This window comes from Bos javanicus, chromosome 21 (genome assembly GCF_032452875.1).
Source record: "Bos javanicus breed banteng chromosome 21, ARS-OSU_banteng_1.0, whole genome shotgun sequence".
NCBI classification, from domain to species: Eukaryota; Metazoa; Chordata; class Mammalia; order Artiodactyla; family Bovidae; genus Bos; species Bos javanicus.
The window spans coordinates 44,687,358-44,710,304 of NC_083888.1; the positions used below are offsets into that span (position 1 = coordinate 44,687,358).

General features: G+C 36.9%; 1 protein-coding gene across 4 annotated transcripts in view; it reads right to left on the minus strand.

Annotated features, from left to right (window-relative positions):
- Positions 1 to 12,309: 12,309 nt before the first annotated feature.
- Positions 12,310 to 22,947, minus strand: part of LOC133233949 (uncharacterized) — a 28,928-nt gene continuing 18,290 nt past the window's right edge. For 3 of the 4 annotated variants that reach the window (XM_061394138.1, XM_061394137.1, XM_061394139.1), the window contains exons 4-8: positions 21,760 to 21,881; positions 19,806 to 19,916; positions 17,788 to 17,894; positions 14,064 to 14,154; positions 12,310 to 12,624 (exon numbers count right to left, since the gene is read on the minus strand). In XM_061394138.1, coding sequence (XP_061250122.1) covers positions 12,508 to 12,624; positions 14,064 to 14,154; positions 17,788 to 17,894; positions 19,806 to 19,916; positions 21,760 to 21,881 — 548 coding nt within the window. In that variant the 3' untranslated portion in view covers positions 12,310 to 12,507. The remainder of the gene's footprint in view (positions 12,625 to 14,063; positions 14,155 to 17,787; positions 17,895 to 19,805; positions 19,917 to 21,759; positions 21,882 to 22,947) is intronic. The other variant, XM_061394140.1, reaches the window with a different exon arrangement.

Below are 22,947 nucleotides of genomic sequence, written 5' to 3' on the forward strand. Positions count from 1 at the left end.
AAATCAAACTTCTAGAATCAACAACAACAACAACAGTGTCTAAAATGAACAACACTCTGGATGGGACTAACAGCAGACTGCTGCTGCTGCTGCTGCTGCTGCTAAGTCGCTTCAGTCGTGTCCGACTCTGTGCAACCCCATAGACGGCAGCTCACCAGGCTCCCCGTCCCTGGGATTTTCCAGGCAAGAACACTGGAGTGGGTTGCCATTTCCTTCTCCAAAGCATGAAAGTGAAAAGTGAAAGTGAAGTCGCTCAGTCGTGTCTGACTCTTAGCGACCCCATGGACTGCAGCCTACCAGGCTCCTCCGTCCGTGGGATTTTCCAGCAGACTGGACACTGCTACAGAAAAGATTAGTAAACTATTGCTATGAAAACATATCAAGAGAAATTATTGAAAATCAAGCACAGGAAGATAAAAGACTGGAGGAAAAGAAGAGTAAAGCGCCTTTGGACTGAGGAATGTTATTCAGCACAACATATATGTAGTTAGTCTCAAAAGGGGAGGAGAAAGATGGAGAGATGAATAAATATTTGACAAAATAATGACCAAAATTTTCCAAATTTGATGAAAAGTATAAAGTCACAGATCCTAGAAGCTCAATAAATCCTAAGTCAAAGAAACAAAATAAAAAGCACCAATGCACATCAAAATGAGGTTGTTAAGGACCAGTAAAACAAAGAGAAATCTAAAAAGCAGCCTGAGGACTTCCCCGGTCCAGGAAGATTCCACATCCCACACAGCAACTAACCCTGTGCACCGCAACTGCAAAGCTCACACCCTAGAGCCCACAAGCCACAACTACTGAGTCTGTGTGCTGTAATTACTGAAGCCCACATGCCTAAAGTCTGTGCTCTGCAATGAGAGAAGCCACAGCAATAAGCCCCAGGATTTGTAATGATATTACATAAGGTAGACTGTGATGAGTTAAAGATGTATATATATGAACTTTACAGCAATCATAAAAAAGCCAAAGATGTATTGCCAATAAGCAAATACAGACAAAATAAAGTCATAGAAAGTATTCAAATTAATCCAGAAGAAGTTAGGACAAGGGAAAAAGCAAAGAACAGATGAGACAAATAGAAAACAACTAGAAAAGTTGTAAATTTAAATTCAATCCTATCAATAATTATAGTAAATAGTCCAAACACACAATTTGAAGGCAGATGTTGTCCCTGGTGGCTCAGACGGTAAAGCATCTGTCCGCAATGCGGGAGACCTGGGTTGGATCCCTGGGCTGGGAAGATCCCCTGGAGAAGGAAATGGCAACCCACTCCAATACTCTTGCCTGGAAAATTCAATGGATGGAGGAGCCTGGTGGGCTACAGTCCATGGGGTCACAAAGAGTCAGACAAGACTGAGCGACTTCACTATCACTATTGTCAGAGGCAAGTATTAGCCTGCTAACAAGACCACACAAAGACATTTCAAGGAAACAACTTCAATTTACACACCTCGGGAGTTGGTGATGGACAGGGAGGCCTGGCGTGCTGCGATTCATGGGGTTGCAAAGAGTCGGACACGACTGAGCGACTGAACTGAACTGAACTGATCCCTTGTTATCATGGATTCAAAAATGCTAGCAAATCAAACCCAATAATTTATAAAAACAGTACTACATCATGACCAAGTAGGGTTTATCCCAGGGATATGAAATTGGTTTATCAAATAATGCAGTTCATAATTTTTATGAACTGAAAAAGAAAAATCAGGTAATTATCTCAATAAATGAAGAAAAATAATTTGGCAAAATTCGATACTCACACATGCTAAAACTCTCAGCAAACTAGGAATGGAAGGAACTTTATTTAACTAATAAAAGATATGCACAGAAAACCTATAGCTAATATACTTAAAGATGAAAGACTAAATGCTTTTCCCTCAAGACTGGAAACAAGACAAGGTTTGTTTGTGCCACTTAGATTTAGAGTTTAACAGGAAATCATAGCTAATGCAATAAGGCAAATAAAAGAAATAAATGTATATAGATTGGGAGAAAAGAAATAAAATTGCTTTTCTAAAGAAATCAACAAGAACCTACTAGAAGTAATAAGTGAATTTAGCAAGGTTGCAGAATATAGGTCAATATACAAAAATCAACTATATTTCCATATGCTAGCAACAATCAGAAATTGAAAAAGTTTTAAATACTGTTCATAGAAAACACTAGAAACACAAAATACTCAGGAATAAATTTAACAAAAGAAGTACAAAATTTGTACACTGAAAATTATAAAACATTGCTGAGAGACATTAAAGAAGACCTTAGTAAATGGAAAGATATACCTTTTTCATGGGTCAGAAGATTCAATATTATTGAGATGTCGATCCTCTCCAAATTGATCTACAGATTTAATGCAGTGCCAATGAAAATCTCAGCATGCTTTTCCGTGGAAATTTACAAGTGGATTCTGAAATTTGTATGGAAATGTAGAGGACCTAAAATAGCCAAAAGAGTTTTGAAAGAAAAACAAAGTTGCAGGTTTTACATTGCCTTATATCAAGACATAATAAAGCTATAGTAATCAAGATAGTATGGCACTGGCAAAAAAAAAAAAAAAGTAGGGGAATAGACAAGTAGAACAAAATAGAGTCCAGGAACAAGCACACATTACATGGCTAAATGACCATATAGCAAGTCACTGGAAGAAGAAATAGATGGTGTTAAATAGTTAATATCCATATGCAGGGGAAAATATCTAGTTCTTTACCTTATGCCACATACATATGTATGAGCTAAAAGTGTAAAATTCCTACCAAAAAATAGGAGAAAATCTTAGTAATTTTGGGTTAGACAAAGATTTCTCATGTAAGAAGGACCACAAAAGACACAAAATATAAAGAAAAAAATTGATATAGTAGACATTATTAAAAACTTTTGCTCTTTAAAAGGCACTATTGAGAAAGTGAAAAGTCAAGCCATGGACCAGGAGAATTATTTACTAAACTTATCTGATAAAGAATTTGTATTCAGAATATATTAAAAAAAAAAAAACTCCTAGAACTCAATAATAAAACAACCGACTTTTAAAAGGGGCAAAACATTTTTTGAGATATTTCCATATAACCATTGGAATGGTTAAAATGAAGAAGATTGACTATACTAGGTATTGGCTGAAGAACTGTAACTTTTATACAGTCTTGTTTGCAATACAAAATGTTATATCTATTTCGGAAAGTGGTTTGTCAGTAACTTAAAAATTTTAATTTATATCTTTTTTAAAATTTTATTTATTTTTTATGAAAGGATAATTGCTTTACAGAATTTTGTTGTTTTCTGTCAAACCTCAACATGAATCAACCATAGGTATATATATGGTGGTGGTTTAGTCGCTAAGTCGTGTCCGACTCTTGTGATCCCATGGACTGTAGCCTGCCAGGCTCCTTTGTCCATGGGATTCTCCAGTCAAGAATACTGGAGTGGGCTGCCATTTCTTTCTCCAGGGGATCTTCCTGACGCAGGAATCGAACCTGGGTTTCCTGCATTGCAGGCAGATGATTTACTGCCTGAGGGAATTAACTGAGCTATGAGGGAAGCCCTAGGTATACATATATCCCCTCCCTTTTGAACCTCCCTCCTGTCTCCCTCCCCATCCCACTCCCTCTAGGTTGGTACAGAGCTCCTATTTGAGTTTCCTGAGCCATAGAGCAAATTCCTATTGGCTATCTATTTTACATATGGATAAACTTATATCTCTTATATAATCCAGACATTCCAGTCCTAGGATTTTACCTGAGAAATGAAAGCATATAATCACACAAAAACTTATACACAAATGCTTATAGCAGCTTTCTTTGTAATTGCCCACACTGGAACCCAAAGTCTGTCACTTGGTGAATGAATAGAAAATGGTAGTATTAATATATCCATATGGTGGTTCAAACAGTAAAGAGTCTGCCTGCAATGTGAGAGACGCGGGTTCAATCCCTGGGTCAGGAAGATTCCCTGGAGAAGGAAATGGCAATCCACTCCAGTATTCTTGCCTGGAAAAATCCCCAGAGGACCCTGGAAGGTTACAGACCATGGGGTTGCAAAGAGTCGGACACAGCTGAGCAACTAACACATCACACACCATGGAACACTATTCAACAATAAAAAGGAAAAAAAATATTGATATACTCAACAACATGGATGCATATTAAAATCTTTTGCTGAATGAGAAAAGTTTGACAAAGAAAGTGCGTGCAGTATGATTTCATTGATTTAAAGCAAACTGATCTATTATGACAGAAATCAGATCAGTGTTTGTACAAGGCAGGGGTCAAGAGGGTGATAGATGACAAAGAGAGAAAACTCTAGAGGGGATGGAAGTGTCTATCATCTTGATTGTGGTAATGGTTTCAAAGATGTAGGCTTATGTCATGATGCATTTACTATACTTACTGCACTTCATTGTATGTTGATTATACTTCAATAAAACCGTATGGCTTAATACCAATATTAAAATTAGTTGTAGTGCATAGAAGAACTAGTTAGAATTCTAAATGTGTTTCTTAACTGAGCCCTACTAGTTGGTTTCTGCAAATTGCTTTACCTGCAAACACTGTAGTCCTTTTGTAGTAATCAGAGACATATTTTGTCAGTGCCACGTCTTTCTCATATGAGTCACTCTGACCCTTCAGTTTTGAGTATAAATGCATCAGTTCCAGTACTGATGATCAGTTTCCCAGCAAACTGTCACTAAATAGAGAGAAAAGAAGGACAGAATACTCCACTGCTTTTAAGCCTGCTGCCTCTTTGGTTTTGGGGAAATTTGCCCTTTTAGAAATTTGTCAGCCAGACATATTCAAAATCTTGTTTCCTGTCTACAGTCATAAATATAAGAATTATCTTTAGTGCTAAAAAACATATGAAGGCTCTGAAAATTCTAGCTATCTATCCAATGGCCTCAGTGGACATATATGAAATGAGGAATAGAAGACTACTGGTTCACAGTGTTTACAGAGTTGTAACTTTATGTCCACATACATGTAAAATAGTGGGCTTTGCAGGTAGTAAAGAATCTGCCTGCCAATGCGGGAGACACAGGTTTGATCCCTGGTCCTGGAAGATCCCCCGCAGCAGGAAATGGCAACTCACTCCAGTATTCTTGGCTGGGAAATCCCATGGACAGAGAAGCCTCTGTGTGTGTTAGTCGCTCAGTTGTGTCCGACTCTTTGTGACCCCCATGGACTGTAGCTCACCAGGCTCCCCTAGGGAGGCAATCCATGGGGTTTCAAAAAGAGCTGGACACAACTGAGTGACTAAACAACAACAACATGTAAAATAGTAGTGATGTTACTAAAATTATCTCATTTCTCCTAATGAGTCTACTGAGATTAGCAGCATTTTAAATACAATTATTTGCTTTCTGAAAATCAAGCATGTACTTGTTAAACTTAAATATAGGTAGTTCTCTCACTTCATGATTTAATCATATAAACACTGTTGTGCTTAATAATTACCCAACTGTTACAGGATAAAGCCACAGATACCGCTTATAATCTAGGGTACTTTTTTTTTTTTAACTTCATTTCCTTGTTTAAAAAAGGAACTAGTTTTATTGAGGTGTAATTCATACACCATACAACATATTGTTTTAACCAAATAACGTGTACAGCAACAGTTCTTAGTACAATCACAGAGTCGCACAACCGTCCCTGGGATCTAATTCTAGACTATTTTTATCCTCAAAAGAAACCTATCTGTTGATAGTCACTTCCCATCCTCCCCCTGCCCCACTCCCAGCCCTAAACAACGCATGTACTTTCTGTCCCTATAGATTTGCTTGTTTTGGACACTCACATAAATAGAATCATACCTCAATCTTTTGTGACTGGCTTCTTTCCCTGGAGAAGGAAATGGCAACCCACTCCAGTACTCTTGCCTAGAAAATCTCATGGACAGGAGCCTACACCAGGCTGTCCATGGGGTCGCAAAGAGTCGGACACAACTGAGCAATTTCACTGCTTTCACTTAGCATAATGTTTTGAAGATTCATCCATGTTGTAACATGTATGAATATTTCATTTCTTTTTATTCTGAATAAATCAGCTCCATTAATCAGTTGATGGATATTTGTTGCCCCTACCCTACTTTTTGGGCTTCCTTGGTAGTTCAGTTATAAAGAATCTGCCTGCCAAGGCAGGAGACGTGGGTTTGATCCCTGGGTTGCGAAGATCCTCTGGAGAAGGAAATAGCAACCCACTCCAGTATTCTTGCCTGGGAAATCACAAGGACATGTTACAGGCTAACAACAACCCTACTTTTTGGATGTCATAAATAATGTTCTGTGAATATTTGTTCATAGTACAAGTTTTTGTGTTGGATGTATATTTCCCTTTCTCTTGAGTATATATCTAGGAGTGGAATTATGGTTCATACGGTAACATTTTGAGGAACTACAACAACTTTTACAAAGCATCTACACCATTTTATATTCCTACCAGCAATACAAAAAGCTTCCAATGTCTTAACAATAACCTAAAGTACTTTTCAAGTTTCATTTTATGCTATAAATTGTGGGTCTTGTGTTGCCAGAATACAGATATATTTTAAGGAAGTTCCTTTTCCCCACTTTGCAAAGAAGCTCCAGATATGATTTTTCTTTCTCTAAGAAAATGGAGTTAGACTAGTTTATCTTAGGGTGTCCTCTAACTCTAAAAGTATATGCTTCTCTGAACCCTTCATCTTCCATCAGAAAGAATGGCTCATGTTATTTACATCTTACAGTTTGACCTAAATAATGATGTCTGCTTGGCAAGGAAAAATAAACAAAACTGAAGTCCAAAAACTGAGTCATTGTTTTAAGTAAATCTCTCTCTGCTAGTTGCCCTCTTTGCTTATAAGCCAAAATCATGGCATATTTTCCATGTTTTCAGTTGCTTTTGAAAAGTTCAGGTATTATTTTATAATGTATATACAATTTAGTAAATGGAGGGGAAAAGGAAGAAACTGAATCTACTTTCTACTGAAGTAACTTTCTGTGTGAAAATAGAATCACATTAAAAATTACCATCTAGGATGTTATATTCATAGTATCAAGCAATACCACCAAAAATATTAAAGCCATACTAAAGCTCTTCTTTTATTCAAAAGCCACAAAATTCAAACTATGACCTAGTTGTCATTTTTCCTCTTGGATTAAACACCCAACAGATCTACACATTACGGCTATAGCTCATACATTTGACAATTACTCAAGCAACTCTCACATTCATGAGGAATCCAAAGGCAAAAACGAAGAGGCTTCTCTCCACTAGAATCTGTTGATTTTGCCATTAATATTAGACTATGAAATGTAAAATATAGAGGCAGCATAGCAAAAGAGCATAGGTTTTGGAGTTGGTAGAAAACAGGGTTGAATCTTGCCCTTGCGATTTACTAGTTGAACGACTTTGAAAGTTTCTTACCTTCACTAAAACTGTTTACTCATCTGCTGTTTGTTGTTTAGTTGCTCAGTCATGTCTACCACTTTTACGACCCTTCGGACAGTAGCCCACCAGGCTCCTCTGTCCATGGGATTCTCCAGGCAAGAATACTGGAGTGGGTCACCATTTCTTTTTCCAGGGGATCTTCCCAACCCAGGAATCCAACCCACGTCTCTTGCATTGCAGGCAGATTCTTCACTGCTGAGCCACATTTACAGAAATTCTCACTAAATGAGATTAATAGCTCTTATGCCATTGGGTTGTTAACAGGATCAATAGGTAAAGTGTCAGATATAAAATATGTGTCAATAAATTTTAGGGTTTTTCTGTTTTGCCTGAAAATGTTCCTTGAGGACTCAGGATTTAAATATAATCACTTTTCCAGTCTGGGAATCTGTCTTTGATTTAGGTCAGTATGGAAGTGTTTTAATAGAGTCTAGTTAGAAATTGATTCCTTAACTTGTGATATTTTCCGTCCATTAGATTTAGGTGAGGTTTTCATACATTTGTTTCTTCTTAGTCTAAAGGATTACATTTTCAGTAATCCACATTGAATTTATTCCTAGGAGCTTAGTTTGAGGATATACTCATCTTCCTCAAAGAAAGCAGAAATTTGAGAAAGTTAATTAAGTTTTAGACAATTTAACAACAAGATGATCATCGTTGTTGACAACTTGAAATTCGATGTTCTTAGAAATGGAGCATTGATAGAATTGCTTGATACAATTATGATTATTATATCTATCAATTTTCTTGGGATGCTTCTTTAGATAAAAAGACTAAAATCAATTCTATTTATGTGCTTTTTCATATGTGTAATTCAAGATGTTTATCATTCAGTTAATGTACATAATACTCCTCTGAAACTCATGGACCAGAAACATTAATTAACTTATTTTACAAGTGAATAAACTGCAGCCTAAAATGGTTGAGTTGCTTAAGGCATCTAGACAAGTCTAGGGAAGTTAACAGCAGCTCAAGCTCCAAGCCTTGTTTAATTAATATTGTATCCAGGAAATGAGTTCTTCTTAAAAGCAGAAATCTTTTACCATTCTAGCACATCCCCAGAGAAGCCCTTAAGGGTGTTTGTTTTGTCTTTGTGTTTCTCGCTAGGTTCTTATTTATTTATATGAAAAATGCTTGAAATCTTATGCTTCAACCAAATCCTTCTCTTCAATGCTAATAACATTATCTTGTGTGTTTCTCACTCTTAGTAGGTTTCTTTTCAAGCTATTGTCTTAAGTTTTGCTTCCCAGCATTCTTTTTTTTTTTTTTTTGCCTTATCTTAGTATTTAACTATTATGCTGACAGTATGAGATTCCATTCATTAGATTTCTTGCTATTGTCTCTAGACTTAATAATTTTGCTATAAGGCCTCATTGATTTTCTTACTGACTCTTTGCAACCTCATGGACTGTTGCCTGCCAGGCTCCTCTGTCCATGAAATTCTCCAGGCCAGAATATCAGAGTGGGTAGTCTATCCCTTCTCCAGGCAATCTTTCCAACCCAGAGATCGAACCCAGGTCTCAGGCATTGCAGGTGGATTCTTTATCGTCTGAGCCACCAGGGAAGCCCTGTGTATCTTTAGAAATGTAATTTAAAATATTCTGTTCACTCTAGGTTTGTGTACTCCCCCAACAAAGTGCAAAGTCCTCCTGAATATCTGATTCCTTTTCCCTCCATCCACAGAGATGCTGTCTTAGTTCATTCTTACTAGACCCACTGGACCACCAAGTGGCTTTCTGAAAAGGGTATCCTTTTGCCTATTTTTTTTTTTTAATATTTATTTGGCTGTTTTGTTTCTTAGTTGCAGTATGTGAGATCTCTGTTGGGTCATGTGGGATCTTTCATTGCAGCTCATGGACTCTCTAGTTGTGTCCTGCAGGCTCCAGAGTGTGCCGGTTCAGCAGCTGCAACACGTGGGATCTTAGTTCCCCAACCAGGGATTGAACCCACGTCCCCTGCATTGCAAAGCCAATTCCTTTATTTTTTAGAGAGATTTAAAATGTTTTAAAATTTATTTTTGGCTATCCTGGGTCTTTGTTGCCGCAAAGGGTTTTCTCTAGTTGTGGCAAGCGAGGGCTCCTCTCCAGTTGCGTTGTGCGGGTTTCTCACTGCAGTGGGCTCTCTTGTTGCAGAGCATGGGCTCTAGGGCATTTAGGCTTCAGTATAGCAGCTCCCAGGCTCTGGCGCACAGGCTTCATTGCTCCAAGGCATGTGGGATCTTCTTGACCCATGACCCATGGATCAAACACGTGTCCTCTGCATTGGCGGGCGGATTCTTTACCACTGAGTCACCAGGGAAGCTCCAAGGTGGATTTTTAACCACTGGGCCACAAGGGAAGTCCCACTGCCTGTTGTTTTTAATCATCATAGATAATGTTTACAGAATCATGTTTCTATAGGTTAATTCTGACCATATCTGTATGCTGCTTAAAAACTTTGAATGGCTCACCCTAAGTTAGAGTAAGATGGGATCTCCTTGGCATACCATGCCCTTTTTGATCTGGCATGCATTCACTTTGCCAGACTCACATAGCCCCATTCCAGACTATAGTCACAGTACAATATTATCCTCTATGCTTCTGCATATACAGTAATCATCTCCAGAAAAATAAGACATTTAAAGATTAAATAATTCCACTTACAGACTATTAATACTGGCATAGGAATGTCTCTTCAATATCTTATAGTTCTAATATTTGCCTCAAGCATTCGTTTAAAAATGTGTTAAGCATATACATATCACACAGGGTACTTTCCAGTATGTTAGACCATTTACATCTTTTTTTCTGCTCTATCAACTTAAAGATCCATAGTTTAACATCTAAAATCATAGCCGTGACAACAGTATTTAAACAACCATCCATTTTTTCTGTAATTTAAATCACATCTCTATGGAAACCATCTATAATCTTTACTCTTGACTGTATTCCACTAACAACAACTGAAGACTTTTAATTTTACAGATGAGGGCTGAATGAATTGAAACTAGGTTTACAGACTTGCCCACCATGATCCAGTGTTGCTATTGCTCTTTCCGTCCTGTCAAGGCCTTGTGGAATGGGCATTCTTCCACTCACCCAGGGCCACAGCATCAGATTTTGCTTTAGAGGGTCACGCTTCTGAGGAGCAGCTGAATCAACATTAGGCAGATGGGATTCAGAATTTGGCGACCAGTTTCTTACGAATAGGCACAGCATAAAGTGAAATTCAATTAAGTGTTATAATTATGTCATATTAGTAAACTCATTTTTTAATGAATGATTATTGACTCTTATGTAATACTCTATTTGCTATTGTTAGTATGCTTTGTTGTGTCTGAAATTTAAGTGCTTAAATGTAAGTTACTATCCCTGGTGGCTCAGACAGTACAGCGTCTGCCTGCAATGAGGGAGACCCGAGTTCGATTCCTGGGTCAGGAAGATCCCCTGGAGAAGGAAATGGCAATCCACTCCAGCACTCTTGCCTGGAAAATCCCATGGATGGAGGAGCCTGATAGGCTACAGTCCATGGGGTCGCAAAGAGTCGGACACGACTGACTGAGCAACTTCACTATAATAAACCAATAGATTAAAACAATCACATAAATAACAGCTTCCAGCTATTTTAAAATACTTTAATCTCAGAAAATCTGCACAGCCTGCTGGAAACATCCATCAATTGTTACTCAAAGATGCTAGAAGTTTATGGTGATTTCTTTTTAGATGACTAGCATGATAGTGTTTAATAGGTTACCATTAAATAATAAATTATTGGAAATGAACAAGATATTATTGGAAATCCAGCATTTATTCTAATATTTAATATTATCAGATCAGATCAGTCGCTCAGTCGTGTCCGACTCCTTGTGACCCCATGAATCGCAGCACGCCAGGCCTCCCTGTCCATCACCAACTCCTGGAGTTCACTCCGACTCACGTCCATCGAGTCAGCAATGCCATCCAGCCATCTCATCCTCTGTCGTCCCCTTCTCCTTCTGCCCCCAATCCCTCCCAGCAACAGAGTCTTTTCCAATGAGTCAACTCTTTGCATGAGGTGGCCAAAGTACTGGAGTTTCAGCTTTAGCATCATTCCTTCCAAAGAAATCCCAGGGCTGATCTTCAGAATGGACTGGCTGGATCTCCTTGCAGTCCAAGGGACTCTCAAAAGTCTTCTCCAACACCACAGTTAACCAGGTCCCAAATATTAACCTTACTAATATCAATAGTAAAGTTCCAAACTCCCATTTTTTTATTTTAGCATTTTGTTTGGTTATTGGTCTATAATTTTCTTTTAAAAGTTTGAGTTGACTACCACTGCAAATTTTTCATAAGCAAGTGATGACAAAAAGTATAATAAATCCCTTTCAAAAGACAGATCTCCAAAAGGTTCTGCAACTCCAAAATGTGGATTAGTTTAGTATAAAAAAGTAACTTATATGCAATACTAAATATAAATTACTAGAACTAGTAAGTGTTCAAGTTTTGATGTTTCATTGTATTCTTGTTTTTAAAAAAAAGTTTTGCTTTTCTTGATTTCAAAAGTACAGTCATTTTAGAAAAAAATGGAAAATCCAGAAAAGAACAGAAAAAACAATAAATTACCAGTAATTGTTCTACCACAGAAATAACCTCAATTTATATTTTAGAGTTTACCTTTCTAGTTTTGCTTTTTCCTAGCAACTGCAATTTTTTATTTTAGTCTTTGTGCTAGTCTCCTCAGATAAAGGTGTGTACAACAGGAATCTTACAGAATAGAGATCTAAGAAATGAGATCTCTACCTACCCTTGCCCCCTCTTTCATGATAGAAACTACTGATGTTTTTTTTTTGGTCATATCTGGACTTCATATACAGAGTTGGTGACTAAAGGATACAAGTTTATATTTTTGACAGAATCAAAGAAACCAGGGGAAACCTTTTTTTCAGATAAAATTTTAATATAATTATCACACAAAGTTGTATATACATACATATAAGTATTTACAAATATGCAAGCATATGTACACACACTAGAAAGGAATACACAGGAAATAGTGTGTATTAGGATATGAAATTCTGTTTCTTTTAGATTATTTTGTAATTATTTTACACCAAGGCAGGACTATTTTAGTTTCAGAGAATCTTGTATAAATGTATTTGTTCAAGAGCTTCTCTGTCAATATCCTTTTCTGGGAATACATCATAGTTCAGAGGTATCTCTTCAACCCAAGGAGATAACTGTATATTAACCTGAGGGGAAAAAAAGTTGTTCATATTATAAACAAATATGAAAATTACAGAATGAACCTACTCTTTTCAATTTCAAGAAATCAGATTAGTATTACAATGAGAGGGACTAAGTTTTACACGGTGCCACATGAACAATTCTTTGTCATAGTAAATGGCAGGCCTGTGGATTCAGGGACTTAATTAATTTACCTTGATTTGGGAACTTGAAGGGATAAAGAACATATAGAATAGAGTAATTATTTTAATGTAACTAGTTTAATAAACTAGCTTAAACAATAAAAGATTAAAACAACAATGGGAGTACACAGAGAAACTTCATATAAACACAGTGATGGTGCTAACAAGTTGCATGAAAGGAGCTAATCTCCCTCTATAACCTTCATCAGGCTCTTCTCTTCACACTGCAAACTTGGGTCTCCAAGACACAGAAATTCTGGAGCCACCAATGGATATACCTACTTAAAGAAGTTTTATTAAATTGGAAAGCAATAATGTTATTCAAGAATTCGTATGTAAGGACTCTTTCAAAAACATTTTACTTTGGTAAGTGAAAATCACTTAATTATTTCAATACATAGAAACATTATAAATTGGAGAGCATGCATTTTAAAGGTGTGTTTTTATGAGTATGGAAAAGTACGGCAGAATCACACCACTCACAGGGTTGGGATCTCAAGGGGAGGGAACTGGGGAGATTACCATCATGTCTTCATGTATCTTTGGATTATTTCTCCTGTTATGGTAAACATGACTGTAATTTAGATGACTGACAACAATTTTTAAAAAAGGTATTATTCATGATAGTTTAATTTCTTAAAGGAAGAAATAAGATACTTAAATTTGGCAGGTTATACAAAACGAAAGCATTATGAAAGAAAATGATAATATGATTCTGTATTAAGAAATGCTACAGTATCTCATTGAGGGGTCTCAAAGAGCTTTACAAATATCAATTAACCTTTATAAAAGAGTCAATTTATCAGGATGAATCTTATTATTAAGTATCAACCTTATTTTGTATGGAGAATCTGAGGAATATAGAAGCAGCTTGAGCAAGATTCCAAACTGACCTAGAAGCTAAACTGTGCTCAGGATGTGGCCTCCAGCCCACTTACTGGAGAAAAAGTTATGATGTGGGTGTTTTTCAGTCTCTTACAAATATTTAATAGCATTTGTTAACCTAAAACTGTAACTCCACAGTTAGAAAAATTGGGTGGAGAAGCAAAGGAATCTAGATCAGGATCCGAATGACACTCTCAGAGCTCTGGAGGAATGTGAACAAACCACAAAACAGTTCTTAAGCCATAAGGTTTTGCTACTCTTTCTAGTGTTGTCACTGTGTTCAGACTGAACATTTCTAGGATAGCGTGTAACAGCTATCAGAAAAAAGCAGGAGAAAAGTTTTGACAATAAAAATGCTGGGAAAGAAGCTTACATACCTGAAGACCTGAGAGAGAATCTTCCAGACCTGGCACTGTCACTAACAACGACCCTTGTTTCCTTACATTATGGCAGATATATTCCCAGGCTCTATAACACAGTAAAAACTTCTATGTTAGGTTTTACCAGGTACTGCATATTTTTTTAAAATGAGGATGACAAAAGAATATGCAGCATAGGTGATATCTAGAAATCCAGATGGGCAAAGACGTTAGCCTGCAGGAAACTGACCTGCGGCAACATACTAGTAATTGGCAAATTCAGTTCCTGAAGAGATGTTGGTAAAATCGTGGAGTTACAATACTGAGAGAGATTTAACAAGATGGGGGATTAGGGTTAATACAAGCAATTGTGAGTAAGACCACAAAAAAAGTTTTCAGAACTGATACAGATGTCGAAGCTGGATCATGGTTAAAGCCCCTTCAATTCTTTATGATCTGTCAAACTTTCTACAGAATGGAACAGAGCTGAGGGGAGTGGGTGGGAAAGAGTCATGGAGAAAAGCCACAGAAGCCAGAAAACAAGCAAAGGCTAATAATAAGAATATAATATATAGATCTTTTAAAATAACATCAAGAGTGAAATCATACTTTATTTGGCTGTCAGAAATAGTCAGTGGAAAGCCTTGTGGACAATATGATACCCGAGAAGTTCAGTGTGATCAGCTAGGTTTAAAACACAAAGGCAGGCCATGTGCACGTGTATATGTCAGAAGGCAGTATCTGACCAGTTTTGATTAGCCTGTAGTGCAGACACGAATGGAATTTCTACACTGCAGGAGTCTTGACAGTACACCCCATTGGGGAGCAGGGGTCAAGCAAAGCAAGGAAGTGCACCCTTTGCAGTGGGGCAGGTGGGCAGCAATGTTGTTTGCATTTACTCTAGTTACAGCAATGGCTATTGGGTTTAGTACATTCTGGAGCTTATTAGGCAAAATGATAACAAATTTTTTTTTCTCAGGTTAGATCTAAAACCAACTAGCAATGTTTGATAATAATTATTGCTGTGCTTGGGCTAGAGCTGTCTGTTGTTTTGATGCAGTTCCCTAAAAATGATGTTTTTTCAAGTCTGTTTAGTAAGACTGAAGAAGCTGATTAGCATGATTTGGCATGGCTCTAAAAATAGCACTTGCTGCTTCTGAGAAGTTGTCATTGCAGTAGTTTACAGGTTTTACTTACTGGAAAAATACACAGAGGTACCTTTTAAACTAAGACTTACTCTACTTGCTACAATATAGAATAATATAAGTAAATGATCAGTTCTGTCAGAATGATTCTAATATCAGGATGCTTTATCTTCTAAACTTTCTCCTGTGTATTGTCATTCATGAAGATAATTAATTATATATATTTAAAATTCATTGCACTTTACTAATTTGGAGAAGTGACTGAACGTATGGGGTCAATACCTATTTGGTGAGTCATGCAGAGTTTGCAAATGAATTTTCCAAGATAGCACAAGCATGCGGCAGTTCCAGTATCAAGCTGACCAGTAATATCTGTCATTCTTCAGCATTTAAAATCTTCCTTTATGAATCTTCCAAGAGTTTAAGGTGCTTTTCTCTTTTAACTTCTTATAACGGTATTCGGAGAAGGCAATGGCACCCCACTCCAGTACTCTTGCCTGGAAAAATCCCATGGACGGAGGAGCCTGGTGGGCTACAGTCCATGGGGTCGCTAAGAGTTGGACATGACTGAGCGACTTCACTTTCACTTTTCCCTTTCATGCACTGGAGAAGGAAATGGCAACCCACTCCAGTGTTCTTGCCTGGAGAATCCCAGGGACGGGGGAGCCTGGTGGGCTGCCGTCTGTGGGGTCGCAGAGAGTCGGACACGACTGAAGCGACTTAGCAGCAGCAGCAGCAATGTTGGTATTATTTCATTCTCTAACCATTATGTAATGTTTTGACCACTGGTCATGAAGTTGGTTTTTCCAGTGGTCATGTATGGATGCGAGAGTTGGACTGTGAAGAAAGCTGAGCACCGAAGAATTGATACTTATGAACTGTGGTGTTGGAGAAGACTCTTGAGAGTCCCTTGGACTGCAAGGAGATCCAACCAGTCCATTCTAAAGGACATCAGCCCAGGGTGTTCTTTGGAAGGAATGATGCTAAAGCTGAAACTCCAGTACTTTGGCCACCTCATGTGAAGAGCAGACTCATTGGAAAAGACTCTGATGCTGGGAGGGATTGGGGGCAGGAGGAAAAGGGGATGACAGAGGATGAGATGGCTGGATGGCATTACCGACTTGATGCACCTGAGTTTGAATGAACTCAGGGAGATGGTGATGGACAGGGAGGCCTGGCGTGCTGACATTCATGGGGTCACAAAGAGTCGGACAAGACTGAGCGACTGAACTGAACTGGACTGAACAAGAACTTGAAAAGGTAAAAAGCTACACAAACTCTGTCCACTGGAAATTAAGTTTAAAGAGTGCAATATGATTAAAACAACTGTTCATGTTGTGTTTCTGGTCTTTACCCTGTGAACAAAAAATCATTACCTATTCTGGCTGCTCTTTGATGATATGATTAGTTTTCTGTTGAACAAGTTTCTTTATAAACAATTTACATTGCCAATTTTGTACAGATCTTAACCTAGAAGTAATAGATGCGTGTGCGTGTGTGTGTGTGAGAGAGAGAGAGAGAGAGAAGGTAAAGGGATAGCAGACAGAGGTTTAGTCATTCAAGAATCTACTCCATATTAACTGTTTATGGTCTATAATTATACACCTTTTTATTTCTAAGCAGTAGAAATCTCCCTGATGCACTAATCCAAACGTGAATGTAATGTCCTTTCATGCGTATGGAAAGGTGGTTTCCTATATCTAGAGTCACGTATGTCATGGTAAATAAGTTAATAAGCCTAACTGACTAGAAAATCAGTGTCTTGGACTGTAAGAATTTTCAAATTAGAGGAGCCTATAAGTCTTGATGAGAAGTCAGAAAAGTCACAGGGAACTCCCCGCGGTCCAGTGGTTAGGACTCCATGCTTTCACTGCCTAGAGCATGGGTAAGATCCCTGCCTGGGGAACTAAGATCCCACAAGCAATGTAGTATAGTCAAAAATTAAAAAAAAAAGAAACAAACATAAAAAACTGATCACAGATTTGCTAATTTTTCTATTGTTTAAATAGTGGAATAAAGTCTAGGAACCGACTATTACTATCTCAAGAACATTTTAAAAATTTGGTAGTCAGTCATTGTTTTTTAGGTGAATATTCTTATATCTTGTTCTGTAGTCATTTATGCAGTTAATTCCCATCATTGTGTGATAGGATAGCAAAGGACATGTGTTTTTTCAAAGAAAAGAAAACTGAGGCAGAAAAAAATTTAAGACTCACTGGGAACTGACAACTTCTTGCATCCCTGACCGCAAAGCCAAAGCTTGGGTCATGACACCAGTTTCTTTTTTTTTTAATGTATTTATTTATTTTAATTGGAGACTAATTACTTTACAATATTGTAGTGGTTTTTACCATACATTGCATGACACCATTTTCTATCTCCTCAAAATCAGATGTAATATTTTACAAGGTTAGACAACCAAAGTTTATTTTTATTTTCACTTAGACATAACACATTTTCTTTAATATAATCTCCTGAGAGTTGAGGTCATTTCTAAAAAGTTTAATACCACTCCAGGGCCCCAAGTTCAATCTGTGGTAGGGGAATGAAAGTCCTACAAGCCTGGCCATGCCAAAATAAATAAATAAATAACGTACCTGGCCTGTTCTGCCTCATTAAGAAAATATTCGAAGACATTATTCATTATAATAACATCAGCATTCTGCAGAAGTGAACCTTGTGTACAAATGTCTGCATGAAGCACCTAAAGAATGAATTCATGGAAGAGAACAAGGACACCATATCACATAACCACTTAAGAAATAGTTGTTCATTCAATGACATTGTGAGACAGGCAGTAAGGGAGATTCACACTTCTTCAAATGAGAGTACAGTATATTTAATACTAATGCCTATGGAAGATACTTAATATCTAATAAAAACCATAAACTTGTGAAAACTTTATTTTTTAGATAGACTTGTTTATATAGTCATAATTATACTCTCCTCACTCCTAATTCAGAGCTGTTTCTACTGTATCAGTAGTTATGAGTCAAAGGACCTAGGTTCAAATCTGGCTGCATTATCAACTAGGTTTATACATTTGAGTAGTCAAGTGTCTTCACAAATAAAATGGAGTAATATCTGTCCTGATTCACAGAATCAAATGGGACTAAGTAAAGTTTAAAAAGTAATTTGTAAAATGTTAATACAAATATGTTAACTGGCCTTGTCTGACTCTTCATCCAAAATTTACTTGAATATATTATCTATCCAAGAAAGCAAACAAAATAATTTATTAAAAAATTATATACCTCAAAAAATTACCTTAGACTATAATCAATAAGTCTTGTAGAACACACGCAAGATAACATGAAGAAATATTTATTTGCTCAAGAGCAAAGCAAATTAACTTTTATTTTAAAAGAAGAGAAAAAGTTTTTTGTATTATATGATTTTTTTTCCAAAAAAACACTTAGTCTTACAAATAAATAATATTCAGAGGTATTTTTCAGAATGTTTAAATCTTGATTTCTTTTTTTTTTTAATTTTATTTTATTTTTAAACTTTACAATATTGTATTAGTTTTGCAAATATCAAAATGAATCCATCACAGGTATACATGTGCTCCCCATCCTGAACCCTCCTCCCTCCTCCCTCCCCATACCATCCCTCTGGGTCGTCCCAGTGCACTAGCCCCAAGCATCCAGTATCGTGCATTGAACCTGGACTGGCATCTCGTTTCATACATGATATTTTACATGTTTCAATGCTATTCTCCCAAATCTTCCCACCCTCTTGATTTCTAATTAAATTGATATTCCTGTTATTTATGTGATTTATTATGTAACAGCAGTGTGTTTTTGTTCACTAAATATGGAATAGTGAGAAAAATCTATAAATTTAATATTGGACAATGAATTCTCTTTGATCACTTGCCTCTCAATTTATAAGATGAGAGAGAGAAAAAAAGGAAGGATGAAAGGAGGAAGAGAATGAAAAGCTTTCCTTCTATAAAAAGGGGAAGGCTAGATTCTGAATCTTACTAAGATATGTCTTTGAATATTAGATTGAACTGAACACCAGAGATCCTTAGATACTCAGTACTTCTCTGCACAACCATTAGAAGTGTAGGATCACTAGTGAAATGATAAGGACTATGGCATTAACCAAAAAACTTCCTTTCCCCTTTCTGGTTATTTTTTCCCTTACCTATAAAAAACAGAAAATTTCTGTCATAGCCCAACTTAGGGGATCCTTCTCCCATGAACTGTTATTCTGTGGTACCCACAATTCCTCTTGCAAGTTTATAAAAGACGATAAAGAACTGCGAGCATTACTTAATCTTTTTGCTTACTTGCAACATTCAGGGTTTAATTAAATACACATCTGACAACATGAAGATATTTAAAATTGCTGCTAACAAATCTATAGTTGATATGAAAAAACTTAGAAAAAAGATTCTACTTTCTAATAAATTGAGGAGGAAGAGAAAAGTGTGAGTGGAACATAATGATAATAATTCATCTTCATTATTGTTATAAAATATTAACTCAATCTATTTCCATACAACAGCAATGAAGGATAGGTTCAAAAATTTTCCAACTCCAATGCAGAAGAATCTTGGCTAAATTTGCTACACAATGGATAACAGAATCAATATTTTAAAAAGTACCTTTATTCTGTCAGTGAACTGATACTTTTTTATGACCATTTCCTGCAACTGGCAAAAGTCTCCATTCAGTTCTACTCCATACAGTTGTGATGCTGAACTGTAAAGATAACCCTAAAATATGAAGACACATGATACAAAAGAATTAACTTTTAGTTGTGGATTTCTTTCTACTTGAAATTTTAAAAGTCAAACTTTTAAAACAGAATTCAATAAACTAAAAATAAAAGTAAAGATAAATAACATTATATAATTTATATAAAACAACTTCAAGAACTTAGACTCTTACTCATCAAGACCTCAATTGTAGTTTATTAATTTCCATTATTTAAAAGTAATTTTATCTTATTTATCAAATATTACTATTTTAAGCCCTCCCTTTATGTATATTTGTAGAAGAATACATTTTTTCCAAATAAAGGCTAAACTTCCTAAAAGCATAAAAATAAAGTAATAATGGTTTTAAGGATTGATTTCTTACTTTTCTCGATAAAGCTGCATTCAACAAAATTGGAAATAAGGAAAGTGATCACAAATAGATTCTTTCTTTAATACCCTATTTCTGTAATTTCTTGGAATGTTACATCAGGGCAAAGTAAGGACGGTGTTAACCTATCGGAAATATGATGGACACTCAGCACAGTCTGACATAAGATGTGGGTGGCAGGAGGTGTGTCCTGTTTAGCTTATGGAAGCCAGCTTGCTGTTCGGTAAGTCCATCAAAGATAACTGGCCATCGGTTAACAAGGATTATCAAAAACAGACTATGTATTATTACCTATCTATTTTTGGTTGTAATAACAAAAACAATCTAGAAGGAGAGGTCAAATCATATTCTGAAGATCATTTTACATCAACTAACACTTATTTGTAAGCTCAATTTATATTTATAGCTCACCATATATATTTAGAGTATGTTCAACAAAGCTTATGCATGTACTCAAAAAAAAAATATTGTTGACGGAATCAGGGACCTCTATAGAGGAAAATGACCATATGTTTAAACTCATTGATGCTACCAAACACTTGCACAGTCACAATTATTCAGCTATATTTGTTTCTAACAAATAAAAAAATAAACAAGAGTGGACAAAATATGGTAAACAATCATAATCCCTAATGTTCGCCAAGCAAAATCAGCAGATAAACTGTACTTTCTATTATGGCTGTCTTTTCTAACTGTAGAATAAAAGTCAATGCTGAAAAATAAATGAAGCATGAAAGGGTTAATTGTTTCTGTTTAGAGCAGGCAGTGATGCTGGGAACAGACAGAGCCTGTTCCTGGCATGAACTTCTACTGCTGCTGGCCACATGTTTTAACACGTCTGCTAATGACAACCAGAAACCACATTTCAGTTTTTTTGATAAAACCATTTAAGAATATTAAAAATATTCATGATTTGAATTCTTTTTAAAGAGTCACATTGAACTGATATCTCAGACACAAAAATCTACGTTCAGACTTTGGAATCACTGAAAACCACGGTGTGTCCTGTGTCCAAGATGATATCATTTGCCTTGCTCACTTACAGGTGAGGATATTGATGCCAGGGGTGTGGAGTGATTTGCTCATGGCTGTAAGCAATTCCCTAGTCGAGCGAATTTGTCAGTTTTATAAGAGCTCTTATCAAAGCTCAGTGTGCTATACTATTCTATGACAGGACAGAAAATGGAGTTAGAAGCACGGTGAGTGAGTGACAGAATACCAAAGTGTTATGAGGGCCATCTGTTCCTGTTTTGCTGAAATTCCTTCACTTGTGTGACAGAGACAAACCAGAAAAGGAGATCAGAGAGCTGGCCTTTGAAAAGTCCAAATTCAATACACTATTTTAACCATATTACTCTATTACTCTAATAAATAAAGCCAAGCTGTCACCTTAGATGGTGGCAGGCAAAACTGTTGCTAGAAGAAGAAAGTATTTCCAAATGTTGCCTATGTCCACAAGTTGGACTTTACCCCATAAAGGACGGTGCCAAGCCTGGAGCCAACGTCAACCAAGACCTTTCCCGACAGATCGGGGAGTACGTGATGATAAATGAATTTCAATTCCATGAGAGAGAAGGAATGAGAAATAAATCCTGGAGAATGAGAACAAATATTAAATTTTGCTTGAGGATTAACAATTCCATTCCGTACTTCTAATTCTTTCACCTATAAAGTATATTTCATGCTTTTCTTAATTGATGAAAGCCATTCAGAGGTTATTTAGAAAACATTAGTGTGATAACTTTGCACTCATTCACTCTGAACTGTAAGACACAAGAATAAACGCACAATCTCTGACATTTAGGCCACTAGAAAACGGTTACTCAGCTGGCTGTCCTTACCCCCATGCTTCTCATCTCTTTCTCTACCACCCTCTAGGGTGGCCTAGGCCTTTCCCTTCCTCGTCTCCCAATGAACCGCTTTTCCCTGAGACTGCTTCCTAATTCCCATAGCACCTGTTTTCCTCATTCTACCCCAGAGCCATCCACAGAGCCGCCACCTCTCGCTACATAGACTGTAAACTACCAAATGAATGACCATCTCTGGAGTGTGGCACCCTGGCCAACCTAAAAGCGTGGTCTGAAAAGCTGGAGATGGGTGGTATGGGAGGAGGTTAAGACACTCCTAAATTGTTATTTCCCTTAGTTTAATTGCTATAATTTCTAGCCTCCTAGCCCATTTTCTCACTCCATTATTTCTATAATGAAATACTTGGGAGAGCCTGAGTCTGTTTTTTCTGATATGGAGGTAACCCAAAGATTTTCTTTATTGTGTGCTAGTACATAATCTAATGGTCAGGAAATTTTGATCATAACTAATGAATGGTGGCAAATAAAATGGAAGCAAGCAGGCTAATCCCTAGAAGGAAAAAAAGGGTGACTAGGCCTCAGAAGTAACACTGGAGGTGGTGGGGTACAAGGGCACTGAGCACCACAGTCCTTATCTCCCCTCGTCCTCACTGCCCTCTTTGCCACATCAGTGCTTCTGCCCTAGGCTACAGTCGTCATTAGTGTCTTAAAGCTGACAAGCTCCTTTCATATAGGGAAGAAGAGCCCCACACCGTCACAGCTTTCTCACAGTCACTGTAGTTATCTGGGCTGGTCTGGGCACCCAGTCACTATTTATAATCTGATTTTTATGAGAAAATGCATCCTAATC